Here is a 17,669-nt window from a genome sequence, read left to right on the forward strand (position 1 = left end):
AACTGAGCTTTATCGTTTCTGCAGGTACATTTGAGTGTTGCTACTTATCATGAAGCTATGGGGAACCATCTGCAGCTCTATGATCAGGAGAGGAAGATGAAGATGGGAGAAACAGCACTAGTGTACCCCATTCAGAGGCTTTGCATCTAAGAAACAAAAATGGCTGGCACAAATAATGGAACACTTTTTAAAAGCAGGTGAGGGGCCAACCTCACTGGATTACAGCAGGCAAGCAGGGGCCATGCCTTGACTTCTCAGCTTTAGTTGGTTCTAGAAGCTAATGAAGACAAGACATTCTGCTACTGGCAGACTAGACTCAAGACCAATTTGGTGGCAATAACAGAGAGGACTAAGGGTTAGAAGGATTGATAAAAAAAAAAAAAAAACTGTTAAGTGCCCATAGCTACTTAGAAAGATGAGATCTGCGAATTGTGGATCAAAGCCAGCACAGGCAGAAAATTCTGTGAGCCTTGTATCTCCAATTAACAAGAAAAAAATCTAGAAGTGGAGCTGCAGTGAAGTGGTAGAGCACCAGCTGTGAAGAAAGAAAAACCAAGGGACAGTACCCAGGCTCTGTGATCAAGCCCCAGAACACACACACACACACACACACACACACACACACACACACACACACACACACACAGAAAAAGAACAAAAAAGAATAGAAAAGAATACAAATCTAGAACTACCCCGAGGCAGCCACACACAAATATTTGGACTCCAGTGGGAAGAGTTTTGCAGTAAAGCATAGAACAGTCTAGGTTCCTTTTTAGGGCTTGCTCTAGTCAAGAGTTCTGAATATTTTATTCTGCCAATATTTTAGTGTTGTTTTTTTTTTAACTGGCTGTGATCATCTGATAATGAGAACATCCAAGAAATTCCACAGAACCTGGAGAGTCAACACCTGGAAATAAAACATTTGTAAACAAATTTCCCTGTTTTTAACCCCAACACACTTTCTCCTTTCTCCACACACAACACTGGCCTTTGATGGATTGCATTCTCTTCCTTTAATTCATTCATATTCTTTCTCTCACACACACTCTCATACTCTCTCTCTGTCTCTGTCGCTCTGTCTCTCTGTCTCTGTCTCTCTGTCTCTCTGTCTCTCTCTCTGTTTCTCTCTCTCTCTCTCTCTCTTTCTTATTTTCACCTCTCTCACCTCTTTTCTGGTTTTCCAGATTTGCTTCTCCAGCTCTTCAGGTATCATTTTACCTCTAAGGAATACAGATTTAAGACTTTCAGTTACATTTAGGTGTTTTTAAAGTCTCCCTCCCCCACCCGACTTCCAGATCCTGTCCCAGTTACCTTCCATCTGTCTCCACAAAGCACACGTTCTGCGTACCAATCCCAAGGAAGGACGCAGCCTTCTTCATGGAATAATGACACTGAATGAAAGGGGGAGGAGGAAGGAGACAGTTGAATGCAGGTCATAGAAAATGCATCACTGGTTATCTCTCCATGGTGTGTGCACGTCTTTGGAATATGACTGAATAGGAGAATTTGATTGAGCTCCTTAATACAGTGGTTGAGAATTTTTATCCTGGGCTCAGAAAATCAGGGATGATAGGATGTTGGATGGATGACACACTCTCAAGGCCCAGGTTGCTCATCAATAATGGTCAATGACAATTGCCGCCAACTTATCATGGAATGAATAGGTTAACATAGGAGAGATGTAATGTATGGAACAAACTTGGTCACTGGAAGCTGTTGTTTTGCAAAACACATTTGTTGTTGTTATTTTCAACATACCATATGAAATTATGCCTTTTTCTTTTGTCTTTCTTCCTCATGGTTTTACCCCTAATGTCACTGTAACTGACTTTGGTGCCCTTGGTACTGTATGTATGTTTATCAGAACTAGTGAAGGGGAACACCAAAATGGAAAGATGAAGCGTAAAAGGTGAACCAATGCTGTAAACCAACTGTATATCTCAGGGGAGGGTGGGAAGGAACCAGGGAGGGGGGGAGTTGGGAGAAAAATGAAGGAAGAGGGAATAAGTTTGATAAGAAATGTACTCCCTGCTTTATGTATGAAACTGTAACTCTTCTGTACATTACTTTGACAATAAATAAATTGAAAATTAAACAATAGAGAAAAGCTTTTCTATGTGTTCTTAATAAGTAGGGCTGAACATTAATGAGAACTTAGAATCTGGTCCACTGTTGACTCCACACACTGTGGGGAGACAGAAAGACTGGGTCTGGAAGATTGCAGTCACAGACTGGAGAAGAGTTTAATTGTTTTGAAGAGCAAACAATGGGTTCTAAATGCTAATAAGGTACTGGACTAATCTTATTTAATGCTGCAGGCAAAGCTGAAATTAAACATATAGGAATGTGGCTAAAACCTCAAGAACAAAAGTAATATTAACTTATAAACAGTTACTATAGTCAGCCATGGCATTCATTATGAAGGGGCCGAAGAGAAGTTTTTTGTAGGTTTGGACTATTTCATTGGCAAACAGCAATCCAGACTTCAGAATGTTGCCTTCTCCCACACAATCATGTGCAGCCCATAAAATAATCAGCATTCAAACATTGGAGATGCCATTCTTTATATATTAGTGAGGACAGGTGGTCAATTAATTCTTTGTCAGGCCAGAAAAATGCAGGTGCTAAAGGACATTTTTGTACCAAAAAAGAAATCTTCGTAATTTAATTTGTTAGTATAAATACACTAGAATAGTCATGCCTCATACTTGTATTCCCTCAAATGTGGTCATTTTTTCCTTTCTTTTGTCAAGGGAGTTTTATTGGAAACTTTTTTTAACTCTGTAAAAATAAGATGCAGAAGTAATACCATAACAGAAAAAATGAAGCCTTCTTAAAGGGTTATTAATTTCCAAATATCAAATAGAACCCATCCAAACTGCCTGCAAGATGCATTTATTTCATTTATGTCACAAGAACATATGCATGTTGAGGAGTAATAATGTACACAAAAGAAGTATAATTAATTCTGTACTTGTTACATTGCCTACTCTGGCTGGAGGTAACAGGCCTGACACAGCTAAGATGATAGAGTTAATGTGAATTACTTCTCACTAGAGATTTCCATTGTGCCAACCGAACAGTTGATTTCCTAATGATAAATACTACCTCCCTCTCACTGTCCTCTGACTAGAAGGGGAATAACAGCACTGTATCCCTAAGCAGCAGCAAAATGCTTCCAACCAATAGATGTGCTAAATAAAAACCTTAGAACCAGAGAAGGAATAGCATCAGTGAAACTCTCTTTAAGTACCTTGGGGCAAAGTACAGTGCAATGGATAGGGACAGATAAAAAGCCTGCAGAACTGAAGCTTAAACATCTGAAAGCACTGGAGAAGGAAAAGGGCCCTGGAAGAGGATGAAAGAAAAAAGGACGATGCTTCAGACATGCTGAGTAGTTTCAAGGAAAGGAGAAAACATAGAAGGCTGGAATTCAGAAGGAACAACCGCATTTAGAAACAAATAGTGCTTGTTCCCAACACTGGCAAAAGATAAGTAAGTCTTAAACCCAACCTCACATCTACAGAGGGCTCCATGATCTCAGTAGGCGTTCATCTCAGTAAGGATGAAACAGCAAGGGCTCACACACAGACAGCACTGAGCTGAAGTTTTCCTTCCTGGTACCTGAAAGGATGTTTTGTCTAGGACCTTGACTTTCTCCTCAAGAGTGTCTGTGCCCTGGACATTTGGACTCCATCTTCTGCTGACTGTTTTCATGTTGAAATTCACAAATAATCCAGCAGAGTTTCTAAAAGTCACAGTAGAAACATCCAGAGGATTTCTCCAAGAACACATAACTGATTCCATTCCTGAAGAGTCTGTAACTGAACCTAGACAAAACAGCCTTCAGCCTCATGCTCTGTATACAGTAGCCTGTTAGGAAGGCCTGAGCTTCCCACCCCAGCTCAGGGAGACACTAAGGCAAAAAGATGAATGAGACACAGCCCCAAGATGGGCATCCTAGAACTTCAGGTGCTGGGAAAGAAAAATTATTCCCATAGAGGGCTGGGAATATGGCCTACTGGCAAAGAGTGCTTGCCTACTATACATGAAGTCCTGGATTTGATTCCCCAGTATCACATATATGGAAAATGACCAGAAGTGGCACTGTGGCTCAAGTGGCAGAGTGCTAGCTTTGAGCTAGGTAAGATCTTTATTCCTGGCCTCAACAGAAGTCCTTCCCTCTTCCAGGACTATTCCCTCTTCCAGACTATTTCAGGAAAGAATTCCATCAAATTTGAAATCCAAAGAAGAATTAAAAAAGCAAAAGAAATGCACAAAGTGAATGTCAGGGGCTGGATTTCATCAGCTTTGCAGTTGAAACACAGAAGGGCCTTTATGTTTCTGTTTCACTGAGGTCCATCAGATTTTAAAAGCCAGAACTGGATTGTGCAGAGGGAAATCATTCCATCATAATCTCAAGTAAGTCAGTATTTCCCTCACTTGTCTACATTTCAAAGCATTCTCTTCTTGCAATAGAAAGCACATCTCTTGCATGTTATAAAGAAGGGCTAAGTCTAAAAATCTAGCTGAAAGATACTTCCTAGATGACCCCTCTTGCCTCCTACATCTCAACTCCTGCTTTGCATTCAGTGTTGTCTTATCCAGAACAAAGGGTGGGAGGGAAGGACAGCAATGGCCCAGATTCCATCCACCGAGGATCACCCGTGCTGTATCTGCTCTTCTCACAACAATGAAGTCATTTTTGCTCTCAGATGAAAATAAGACTCAAGAAAATCAAGGGAATGTTCCAATTTTTCCCACCTGTGTTTTAGGTAGGAAGTGGTTTTGACACTTCCCACAGAAGGCAAGAAATCCAAGCTCTTCCTATTCGGGGCAAAAGCAAAAGTTGGAGTAGAAGGACAGCATTGGAATCACACAAAAGTAGAGAGAAAGGGAATTACTCTTCCAAAAAAGATTGGATTTCAGCTGTGCCAGCCATTTCTTCCTACCTCACATTGCTGATTGTCTCTCTTCCTCTTACTAACAGCCAGAAGTAGATTCCCATGTCACCTGAAAGAACTCAGCTTAGTAATAACTTACTAACCAATATCTAGCCTGTGGTGTTGGGGTGCTTTAATAGCCCCCTGAATCTAGAGCTTTGTTAAGGTGACTTGGCAAGTCCCACAAGTGCTAAAGCCTACCTCCCACTTGCTCCAGAAATAAAAGGAGGCAGCAGTGATTGTGTGCCGGCTCTGTATCTAGCTCTCAAGCATCTCATGTGCTTCCAGTCTCCTCAGGAACCATGAAAGCATGCCTCAGTGCTATGTGGAGCACAGAGAAGTCACTAGAGGCACCCAGAAGAGCAATGCCTGCATCAGCCATTGGTCAGCCACACCCTGGATGTGTAAGGCTGACCAGCGAAGAACAGCTGACCTTCCCAGTTGTCTTGACACTTGTAAGCACTAATACAAGGCTACTGAGTTTGAGGAGAAGATATCAGATACAAAGATCAACAGATACACATATATGTATGTATGTATGTATACACACACACACACACACACATATGGAAACTGGGGTAGAGAGACAATCAGTTTATCAAAGGTCAATGAGGTAGTAAAAGAATGGAACTTGAGTCTGAGAAGCCTAGATCCATTTCAATGCTTTTAGCTACACTTAACCTTGCATTTTGTGAAGAGTAAAAAAATAGAAGATAGGAGCTCTCTCTCTCTCTCTCTCTCTCTCTCTCTCTCTCTCTCTGTGTGTGTCTGTGTGTGTTGATTTTTACTCAGTATTTCCTTGCCACTTGAAAAGAAAAATAGAAATTCCTCAGTCGCCAATCAAAGCAAATGTACAAGGTACTGAGAGGAGCAAGCATCTCAGATCAGCAGTGATGATTTGAGTACTGGAGTTTCAAGTGAAATGTTCTTTCCTTAAAATGTTTCAAAGTATACATTTTAAGTAAAGTGGAAACTGGAGTTTAGGGGTATAGCTTCCAGTCTCATCAGAATCTCTCTTGGAATGCAAACTTAGATTGCACTCAGGCATATTAATCACATGTGAATAGGAGAAAGTCACAGCAAGACTTTTCAGATAAACAAGCCTTTTAAAATAATGCATTCTCAGCAAAAGCAATCTATCTGTCAACAAGAATACCACTTTACCTCCGCAGATGTAAAAAGCACGAATCTTGGCAAACCAGACAGCCCCTTCTCCTTCACATCAGGACAATATTTGTATCTAGCTAAATTCATTGCATACATGTTGGACACTGAACCACCTGAAAAAAACAAAATTAAAATGTCACATTTATTACATGAAGTTTTAGCAACCAAAACACCAAATACAATGTAAAACATGAATAGTCAGAACTCTTCTAGTTTAATGGAACGTCACTTTGAAAGTCATCCAACTACAACCCCTCATTACCATTAACACTCCATTTGCCCACTCTTTAATCTCCAATTCTAGAACATTTCCATCTTTGCAAGGAGGGAAATTTCTGCTCTACCCTCTCATTCCAGAGTTTTTTCTGAACTAAAAGTTTTAATCTAAGAGCTCTGGACTAAGTAGCCAACTCTCCAGAGTTAAGCCATTTTTTTCCAACTGTTGTCTGGCCAATAAAATTGAAACAATAGTACCTTTTTATTTCTGGCTCTACAAAAGGATTATAAGATAAACAAATGTGATTTAGGAATCTTCTTAAAACTGATCCCCAAAATTGAAGGATTTATCCTTGTCTTTCCAAATTCCAAATAGCAGAAAACTTTGTTTATGTCTGAGATTGTAGACATGTAAGTCCTAAATTTCAGACATGCCATTGTGCATGCCATTGGATTACCATTATGCAAAGTATGATTGTTTTAGAGAAAGTGCCAGCTACAGGCCTACCAAGTAGTACTACTAATGTCTAACTTTGTGTGCTGTTTAAGTCTGCAAGAAGTTGTCCCTCACAGGAATACATTTGTAGATGCTCATAGTGGATCGTGGACTGAAATAACTATTTGTACTCACCTGGGTTAAATATTCCATCCCCTTCTTTCCAGCCAACAAATTCAATCATTTTCTTCAGAACCGCTTCTTCCACTAACAGAAACACTGGGGACACCTCATACGTATAACTAGATAAATACAAAAAACACTTCACTTCTATGACTGGAGTCAAAACCTCCCTTTGGTGTCCCAAGAAATGCACAGCAAGTCTTATTTTACCCAGTGGGTGCAGAGGTGTAGGTGTTCTTTAGAAATTTATCCACTGAAAATGGATTGTCTCCCTGATTATGACTGCACTAGTCATAGTCATATAACTACCACTCATAGCTGGAGGCCTTGGGGATATACAGTCACTTCCAGTTTAGAAGACATCTTCAATTCCATGAGGAGGGACAAAGGCAGGACACTGAGGTCCTGTGTGTCAGCCAAGGGCAGCGACCATTCCACTGTACACATGCTCTGACTACAGCACTGGATGCTGATGCCAAAGTAGTTGTTGTCTTGGTAACCAGGTTAGAATTAGGTTACTATTCTGAGTACACTAACAATGCTAAAGCCTAGCCTACATGGAGGCCTCCTGTCCTGACTCAGGGCTTCCTCCACTGCACCACTCATTCTATACAGATGGACATGTTCTGTCCATCTCTGATCTTGTGATGATTTTACAGCCAATCTCTGTCCCAGTCCCCTGTCACTGAAGACTTACTGCTCTAGGCTGGAACAATGGTGCCAGAGAGCTATACTAGCTCTATTATGTTTGCCTCCGCTGCAGGGAAATGCCTGTCCCAAGGCAAAGTCCTTCCTGTGGCTTTGACCCTGAACGATGGGTCACTGCAAAGATCTCTGGGGGCCAACAGAGATAGGTACTAAGCCTAGACAGTAACTTGTCTCCCATACCTACCATCTTGCATCCTCCATGTCACACATGTTGAACCCATGAACAGCACTTAATAAGCAGCCTTTTTACTGAAGTCTACCTCATATACATTCCCAAAGACACCAAATGATTGCCTCTGGCTTTCTTGTTAGATAGCTGGGAATGACTAAGCATCTCTAGTCTCCCCAATTGCATTCCATTGTATCAGATGAACTTCATACTCTCCAAACTTAATGGACACCAAACAAATGCACTCAGGTTTATGGTCAAAGAATTTGATGCACTTATTTTAACATCTGGAAGGGAAAGCTTGGGGATGGAGGAAAAGAAGGGACTGCTTTCACATCAAGCACCATACATGTGACCAGATCCTTTCAAAACCTAGATAAGCTCCATTTCTCAGCCATGCTGTAATATCAGTTTACACTCACTGGAAATGTGGGGGAAAATGTGTGTGTGTGTGTGTGTGTGTGTGTGTGTGTGTGTGTGTGCATGCATGTATGTGTTTCCCATCCTGGGGTTTGAACTCAGAGCCTGGGTGCTGTCCCTGAGCCTTTTTGTACTCAAGGCTAGCGCTCTATAGCTTGAGCCATAGCACCACTTCCAACTATTTGAGTAGTTTATTAGAGATAAGAATCTCACAGGGCTTTTCTGCCCGGGCTAGCTTTGAATCATAATCCTCAGATCTCAGCTTCTGGAGTAGCTAGGATTACAGGTGTGAGCCACTTACACCCTGCAAGTGTGCATTTTTATGTATACCTAAGACATTAATAAACTAATCAATTTTTTTGTAACCAAAAAGAGTTAGCTTGAAACCTGTCTGAAAATAAACTGACTACTATAGTGGGAAAAGTATAGCCACATTTGAAGGGATGGCCCAATGTAGTGCCATTTGAATATTCAAAAACTCGTTTCCGATTAAGTAACCCACACAAGGAATTATCAAACCTGAGATATGGAGGGAAGATTTCCGAGTTTAACTTGGATGTTTTTTCTGATGTATCTACTGATTTCTCTGTTAAACACTTGTGTTTGCTATCCTTGCTGAGATTTCCAATAGCACCTATGCTGCTAAGCCAATATCATTTCTCAGTCTTCATCTTATTAAGGCACTCAACAGCATGTGTGTGGTGTGAACATGCTCCTCTGGTTTCCATGCCTGTTTCTTCTCTCTCTCGCTCTCTTTCTCCCTCTCTGCCTCCTAACCATTAAAGACAATTGTCAAAGTCCATTGTCAATCCTTCTTTTGCCCTTAGGAAGGACAGTGGTTCTCCATCTTGGCTGTTGAACTTTGTCAAGATATCAAAACATGGAGTGCAGCTACAGCATTCATATTGAACTGGACTGGGTTGGGACCCAGGAATCAAGATTTTATTTATAGCTCTCAGGTTGATTCCAAAGAGCAGTCAATGTTGAGAATCACTGCCTTGGGGAATTCATCCATGCTCAACATTTCCACAACCTTTACTTTACTGACACATGCTAAATGTATAGCTTTCCTATGGAAATCAGAATGCCAGGCCCAAGTATCTCTTAGATGTGTGTGTGTATGTGTATACATATGTGTGTGTGTATATATATATATACATATGTGTATATGTATGTATATATTTTCTTGGATATCTCAAAGTCACTGCCAACTCAAACACTTGTAATTGGACATGAACTTCTTGACCTTGTCTCATTCACTCTATTTGGGCCTCACCTAGTGCTTCTTATGTCAGTGAATATCCATGAACACAGCTATGAACTTCTAGAACCCAAACGGTATCTCAGAAACCACCCACTTGTCTTCATATTCAAGGTCCAACATATATCTAAACTCACTTCCATCTAAGTACAAACTACTTGACTAAGGAAACCACCTCTCAGTTGGTCCCTTCCAATATCCTTGCCATAATTTTCAGGAACCTTTTTAATAACAAATTTCACCAAATGACTAGAAATCTCTAGTGCCTTCTCAATGTACCTGGAATAAATGTGGCATTGAATGTCTGGCTTTTCTCCATCTCTCCCCTTGTGTCCTCCACTGTATTCCATTGCTCTTTCAGCTGACCTTTCATGGTGTACAGCCTGCTGCTTCCCACTACAGGACATTGGGGTATGCAGTTTACATTACTTAGAACTCCAATCTCTCTCTCTCTCTCTCTCTCTCTCTCTCTCCTCTCTCTCTCTCTCTCTCTCTCTCTCTCTCTCTCTCTCTCTCTCTCTGCCATGGGGTTGAACTCTGGGCCTGGGCACTGTTCCTAAGCTCTTCAGCTCAAGGCTAACACTCTACCACTTGAAAGACAGTGCCACTTCCTGCTTATTGGTGGATAACTGGAGATGAGCGTCTCAAAGATTTCTCTGCCCAGGCTGACTTTTTAACCATGATCCTCAGATCTCAGTCTCCTGAGTAGCTAAGATTATAGGCGTGAGCCACCAGTTCTCAGCTATTTCTCTCCTTTTCACCTATTTCATCTTTGCTCATCCTTAAGCTCATACTTGTCACCTTTTTAGAGAAGATGTTCCTAAGCTCCCAACTAGGAAATATTTTCTTATTTATAGTATCTGGCACCTCCTCAGCACATAAGAATGAGAATTTTACATTAATTTTATATTACCACCATGGGCCTAGATTGTCTCTTTCTTTCACTAGATTCTATACTTCATAAGGAAGAGTCAAAATCTGTTTTATTCAGTCTCTAATGCTTAGTAATGGCGCAGCTCTGCCTGCAGGAATGAATGGAAAGTTGCTGAAATTGTTTTCTTATTTGTGAAATGGAGATGGCAATGTTGCTATACCAGTTCACAGAAACAGACTCCATCAACAGCTCCTCAGCTACTACTTGGTGGCCTAAGAATGCCATTACTGATGGTCAAAGTATGCAAAAGAAAACATAGATAATGATTTGTGAATGAAATTTCATCTACTTAGAAAGCATCTCTAACTCATATTCCCAGTGAAATTCCAGTTACATGGCACTTACATGCTGGGGTTCAGTGCTTCTGTCATGAATCGAGCCACCAAGGAATAATAATCAAGGCCAGCATACAACTGGTTAAAAAATCTTGGGTGATCTATAAATGTAAAACAAGGTATTTAGTTTCCAAATATTAAACAAAAATGATTAATCATCCAACTAAAAATGGACTAATGAACAGTGTCCGTAAAAATGGCTAATGAATATATTAAAAAATGACACAGATTCCATCTCACCCATCAGAATGGTGATCATCAAGAAAACAAACAACAATAAACAAATGCTAGTAGAATGTAGAGGAAAAGAAACCCTCATATATTGATGGTGGGAATGTAAATTACTGTAGGCATTATGGAAATTAGTAAAGAGGTCCCCCAGAAAACTAAGAGTAGAACTTCTGTATGATCCTGCTATGCCAGTCCTGGGCATATCTGAAAGAAAATCAGTCAGCTACAATCAAGATATCTATACACCCATGCCACAGCAGCAATGTTTACAATAGTCAGATATAGGATCAGCATAGATGCCAATCAACTGATAGTGATAAAAGACATGTGATATATAAACACAATTCAGCCATGAAGAATGGAATAATGTCATTTGCAGGAAAGTAGTAAATGGAACTATTAATCCTATGTCAAGTAAAACAAGACAGATTGAGAAAGACAAATATCACATGTTCTCTCTCATATGCAAAATTCAGTTTTTAGAAATTCAATTTTTAGAAATGAATGCCAACTTGAGGAGATGGGTGGGACTGGGATAGATGGAGAGATAGAATGATGGAGAGGGTGTCATTGACCAAGATGCATTGGACATATAAATCAACATATTGAATTGCAACCCCTTCATACAACTATTTAAATTGCACAAAAAATGTACCCCCTGCCTTATGTATGAAACTGTAACCCCTATGTATATCGCTTTGACAATAAATAAGTAATTATTCAGGAAAAAGGTAATTTTTAATAACAAAAATAAATAAATGACAGGAATGATAAACAGGCTCTGTTTGGAGGTGGATACCAGCAGTAAGAGGAAGAGTGAAAGGAAAGATAAAGGACAGTGGATGTGATTGAAAGGCATGTAAACAAAGCAATAAAAGCTAAAGAAGTTGTTTTAAGAGGAGGGAGGGAAGACCTAGGAGAATGATAGAAAGGGTAAATTTGATTACGGTATATTGTACATATGTGGGGAAAGAGCACATTGAAACACCTTACTACAACTAATATATACTAATAAAAATGTAAAAAATGTGGCAATCACAAAATAACCTGTCATCTGGGTGCCAGGGCTCATGCCTGGAATTTTAGCTACTCAAGAGTTGAGTTTGCAGCTAGCCCTGGCAGGAAAGTACTTGAGTCTCTTTATCGCCAATTAACCAGGAAAAAAGGCTGAAGTGGAGTTGTAGCTCATATGGTAGAGCATCATCCTTGAGTATAAAAGCTAGCCAGATAGGAAGGCCCTGAGTTCAAGCCCCAGTAGTGGCACAAAACAAACCTATTGATAAGGCAATAACATAAATGACCCTTTAGAACAAAGAAGTAACCATCCAAGAAAGATTATCTATAGCATGATTCTACTCAGGACATTCAAACTCCACAGAGCCACAGGTGGGGCTCCAGAGGAGGGTTGTGGATGTTCCTGGAGAGGCACTGTAGTGGCACAGAGGCTGGGGGACCTTGAGTGCTAGAAATGAGCAAAGCTGGTCTGTGTGACAATTCCGTAGCTTGACACAGATGCAGGTTCACAAAGCTAAGGACTTCAGATTTATATATTTTATTGACTGTAAGTAACACCTCAATTTTAAAAAGTATTCAAAACATGATTATATACAAGAGAAACAAACCTCTTTCATAAAGCACAATGCTTCTAAGTAAACCTTGCATACTGTCTTTTGAGCTTTGCTGTACCCTTCTTTTCTTTTTGGCTGCACCACACTTTTTTAGTGTTTTCTGGTACTGGGGTTTGAACACAAGACCTGGACTCTCTCCCTTACCTTTTCCCTCAAGGCTGGAACTCTACCAGTTGAACCACAGCTCCACTTGTGGTTTTTTGGTGGTTAATTCAAGATAAGAGTCTCATGAGACTGTCCTCTCTGGCCTGATTTTGAATAGCATTCCTCCAATCTCAGCCTCCTGAGTAGCTAGGATTACAGGTGTGATTAGCCACCACCCAAACTCTTCTGTGAAGCCCACATTCAACCAGAACCACTGAGAAATGAATCTGACTCTCCCACAGGAGTTGTTCTGAAACTGCAGCCATAAATGACTTTTTTTTTTTTTTTTTTTGGCCAGTCCTGGGCCTTGGACTCATTGGCCTGAGCACTGTCCCTGACTTCTTTTTGCTCAAGACTAGCACTCTGCCACTTGAGCCACAGTGCCACTTCTGGCCATTTTCTACATATGTGGTGCTGGGGAATCGAACCCAGGGCTTCATGTATACGAGGCAAGCCCTCTTGCCACTAGGCCATATTCCCAGCCCAACCTTTGTATTTTTGATTATGGGTCACATTACAGTGTGGAAGATGGAGTGGTTTGTGACTCATTACACAATGTACTTCAGAGGCTTGGAGCTCAAACTTTTTTTTTTCCCTGCCTGAGGCTGGCACCCTACTAGTTGAGCCACATCTCCATTTCTGTCTTTGTTTATTAATTGGAGCTAAGAATCTCATGGGTTTGTTTGCCCAGGCTGACTTTGAACCAATCCTCAGATTTCAGCTTCCTGACTAGCTAGGATTTCAGGCATGAGCCACTGGTGCCCAGCTTACATATACTTTCTGATTTGGCTTACTTCAAACACAGCCTCCTTTCAAGAACCAATGTCAAATTCTAGCTCTTACTTTTTTTTCTTGTGGAAAAGATCTCATAAAGGCTCTTGGCTTTATACAGTATAAAGATTCCCACTCAGTAACAGACTAACTAGCTTGGCTTGACATTCTCTTCTTCCTTCAAGCTAGTGATAATTTTAGTATTTTGGAAGCACTGAACTAGTGACTCTTTAATGCAAATTATAGAATTGAATGTAGCTTTATCTATTGCCCTCTCTTCCTTTTGCTCTCCCCCTCTCTCATTCTCTTTCTCTCTCTCTCTTTCTCTCTCTCTCTCTCTCCACCAATAGATCAAGAAAAAAGAGCTCAAGGAAAAAACAAAGCTCAAAAGAAAAGATTTTTTTTCCATTAAAACGTAGAAAATACCCTCTCATCTGGCAAAGGAAGCCAGACTTTGCCACAAGTAATTTTAATAAGATTTTTTTTTAGTTCTGTGTTAATTTATGATTGATTTCCATGGTAACATTATGGAAAATAACCAGTAAACTGAAAAATCTACTGCATTAAATGTCATTCTGCACTTCTGACATGTACTATAATAATAAGATATGTATCTCTGCTTTTGAAATGCTGAATTTTTTAAACATGTATAAGGCTTTCCCAGGGGAACCTAATCCAATTATTTTTAGCCAGGACTTTATGATACTCTTTCCACTAAATGTAGTCCAGTGTCAGAATTCATAAAACATAATGCCTGCCTAGTTTTAAGTAATGGATTACCTTCATAGCACAATAAAAGGTGACTTTTTTCAGGTACTGGGACTTGAACTCTAGACCTCATGTTTACTAGGCTGACATTCTACTACCTAAAGCTACACCACCACCCGTTTGGGCTGGCTATTTTTTAAAGAAGTCTCACAAACTTTTCTTCTTGGGTTGGGCTCAAACTGCAATCCTCTAGATTTTAGCCTTTGAAATAGGATTATAGCTGTGAGCCATCTGTGCCTCATTGAATCATGAATATTTTGGCAAGTTACTCTCTCCCTATTAAGACTTTCCCTCTAGGTGATCAGGGCACTTAGTCAAGCTGGACTTGCATTTCAGCCTGTGGGTGGCATCACACCAGCACATTCACAAGTGATCACAGTGGTCGTACGTTACTGTGAGGCATTACTGCAAAATTTACCACATAGTCATTTTGTTTTATATCTGCCTTCAGTATTTTTTGTCCTACCAGAGTTGATAGACTAATTTAGTAATTAGCAACTGCCAAGAGTTAATCCATGTCTCCTGAATAAAAATATCCCTACTTATATGAAAAAGTGTCTAAGCCAAGCTTGATGGCACATATCTATGATATCAGCCATGCAGGAGCCCTCAATGGGAGGATCACAATCCAAGATGGATCCCAGTCAAAGGATAAAACCCTTTCTGAAAAATAAAATAAAAGGGGATGGGATAGTAGCTCAAGTAGTCAGAAAGCTTGCCTTCCAAGTATAAGGCACCAAGTTCAAACGCCAGTACTATTAAAATTAAAAATAAAATACTCCAAGAGTTTTCTATCTATATATTACAATCCTTGGTAGGAATCTAATTAGAAATTAAATGGACACTCGCAAAAATGTCAGAATCACTACTTTTTCATCCAGGCCTGATATCCCATAAACATTGTTATCCTAACTTTATTACAAGTGCCAGGGCTTGCCAGGCACCCATCAGTGGGGAAGCTGGAGTTCTTACTGGTTTTGACACTGAAGTGAATGATATCCTGGCAGAGCTTCAGAAGCTGGTCATGTGGCTCTCCTGTGTCCCTCATCTCCAAGTCCAGGAGTTGTCTCAGTTGTTCAGGAGGCTGCCATTCACACACCTGGTGGTTGAGCACAGCACACTGTTAAGTGTGTACCTGGTCCAGCCTAGGTCAGAGAAGGGGTAAGCAGCTGGGACTCAACCTTATGAAGCTCCAGATAGTGGGAGACACAAAAAGAGCTATGACATAGTACAGACACTGTTGGGACCAGTGAAGGGCCATTTGAGCTGGGTATGATCAGAGAAGGACTCCTGGAGGACCCATGTCAGAGAAGAATGAATTAAGCTGAGGGCAGAGGATACAATGACAAGAAGCTATAAAGCAGGGATCTTGCTGTATCTCTGGGAAATCGAGTATGTTTGGTATGGCTGGAGTGTGGTCTTTGAAGAAGAGAGATGCTTAGCCACAGAGCTGGCCACTTATATGACTACCTTAGCATGTTCTCTGCATGTCCCCCTACCCCACACAATCTACCAACTAGCAGCCAGAGTGATCCTCTTATGTGCAGCCAATGCACGCATGGGTTCTTCAAGGTAAGAGGTGAAGTCTTCACAAGGATGCAACAGATCCTGCATGGCTGCCTTCCCCAGCTGCAGTACCCTTCCAGTTTCATTGGGCTTTACTCACTTCCTGGAAGAGGCATTTCCATTTCCTCGAGCACCCCGCACATGTTCTTACCTTAGAGCCTCCACATGGCTATACCCCTGGAATAGAATGCTGCTCCCTCAAATGCTTTTATAGCTAACGCCTTCCCTTTGCTCCAAACTTGCTCAAATGTGTTGCTTTCTCAATGATAGCAGCCCTGAGTCTATTCCTTAAAAGCTTCTACCAGAAATGGTAATTCCTCTGTATATCACATCATAATAATAACAAAAAATAAAAAATATAAAACAAACAAAAATCCACTATCTGTTATTACCTACCTGATCTCAATCTATTTCCTTGGCTTTCTTCACTCTCCTTTTCTCTATAGTCCTTGCCATATTCAAATACACACTGTGGCACTCACTTGTCCATTACTTCCACATAATGTCCAGGAGAGTAGAGGTCTGCCAGTTCATACACAGATCCCAATAACTAACATAATCTACTATGTTCAACACACTCAACACACTCAGTAAAGATATGTAGACTAAATGAATGAGTATGTGGAAAAATAAAGCAAGTTGGATTGTGGTGGGCTTTATGGGAGCACTACTGAGTTTTGCTTCATTCTAAAAGCCATGGTTATGCTTAGAATAGAGGAATAAAATGGACATATCTATGTTTTGGATGTTAACGTTCTTTCCTACGTGGGGATTCCAAGTAAAATTATAATAGCTATAATAAATCAGACAGTGGTAAACTGAATGAGAGGGCAAATAGACATAAAGTATAGAGTCCCCAAAAGTATTAAAAATGCAAAATAAATAACATTTGGAAATGAAATCAATTCAATGTTGAGGGTGACAAAGGAATAGGCTAAGACAGTCCCTGTATCTTCTATCTTAGACACAGGGTTTGCTGATGGCAGTGGGGAATAGGTAGAGTGAGGAGTTTTGAGCATCCAAAATGGATGTCACTGTTGGTTTGAAGGAAGAGAGTCCCAGGCTGTACTGTGATGATATATGAGCTTGCAAATGACATGGCTCAGAGAACCTCTAGGGAGGATGGAAGAGCCCAGAAATCCCAGGAAATAGCAGCCCTTGAGGAAACAGCATGTGGAAGACAGGCAAGAGATGAAGGAGAAGTTGGAGAACAACAAATGCTGCCCAAAGGAAAAAGAATGGCTGCTTTTAGCAGCTCCACTGGCAAACACAGTTGAGAAGTCAAATTAGTAAAAGACACAGTAAGCATGGGACTCATGCCAAGAAGGTATCTTGAAACGAGCTGTTTGGCATAGAGGTGGGAGCAGAGGCCAGAGTAAGTGGGTAGGAGGTGAAGAAGTACAGGAAATGAGGGACTGTAGAGAGCCTTAAAAAGTTCCTGCATGGCCAGCAGCCAGTGGTTTCCACCTATAGTCCTAGCTACCTGAGAGGCTGAGATTAGGAGGCTCATGGTCTGAAGTCAGTTTGGGCTTGACTCCTTTTCAAGCAGTAGCTGGGTGAGGTGAAGTGTGCCTATTACTACTCCAGCTATATGGGAGGCTAAGACCAGGAGGATTGAAGTTTTAGGTGGAACCAGGCAAAAAAAAAATGCATGCTACCACTCAATGGAAGAAGCTGGGTGTTATGGCACACACTTGATATGCCAGTTATGACAGAAAGCATAAAATAGGTGGATTGTAGTCCAACCTTTCAAAAAGGAGGCCTCATGGCAAAAATCACTGATGCAAAA

At 40.7% G+C, this 17,669-nt stretch overlaps 1 protein-coding gene across 1 annotated transcript in view; it reads right to left on the bottom strand.

Moving 5' to 3' along the window:
• Gadl1 (glutamate decarboxylase like 1) overlaps positions 1-17,669 on the bottom strand; it is a 176,460-nt gene that overhangs the window by 128,460 nt on the left and 30,331 nt on the right. The window contains exons 3-8 of the mRNA XM_048348605.1: positions 15,287-15,413; positions 10,783-10,873; positions 6,958-7,064; positions 6,108-6,223; positions 1,312-1,391; positions 1,166-1,220 (exon numbers count right to left, since the gene is read on the bottom strand). Of these exons, the coding sequence (XP_048204562.1) occupies positions 1,166-1,220; positions 1,312-1,391; positions 6,108-6,223; positions 6,958-7,064; positions 10,783-10,873; positions 15,287-15,413 (576 nt within the window). The remainder of the gene's footprint in view (positions 1-1,165; positions 1,221-1,311; positions 1,392-6,107; positions 6,224-6,957; positions 7,065-10,782; positions 10,874-15,286; positions 15,414-17,669) is intronic.

The sequence above is a fragment of the Perognathus longimembris genome, chromosome 6, assembly GCF_023159225.1.
Source record: "Perognathus longimembris pacificus isolate PPM17 chromosome 6, ASM2315922v1, whole genome shotgun sequence".
NCBI lineage: Eukaryota > Metazoa > Chordata > Mammalia > Rodentia > Heteromyidae > Perognathus > Perognathus longimembris.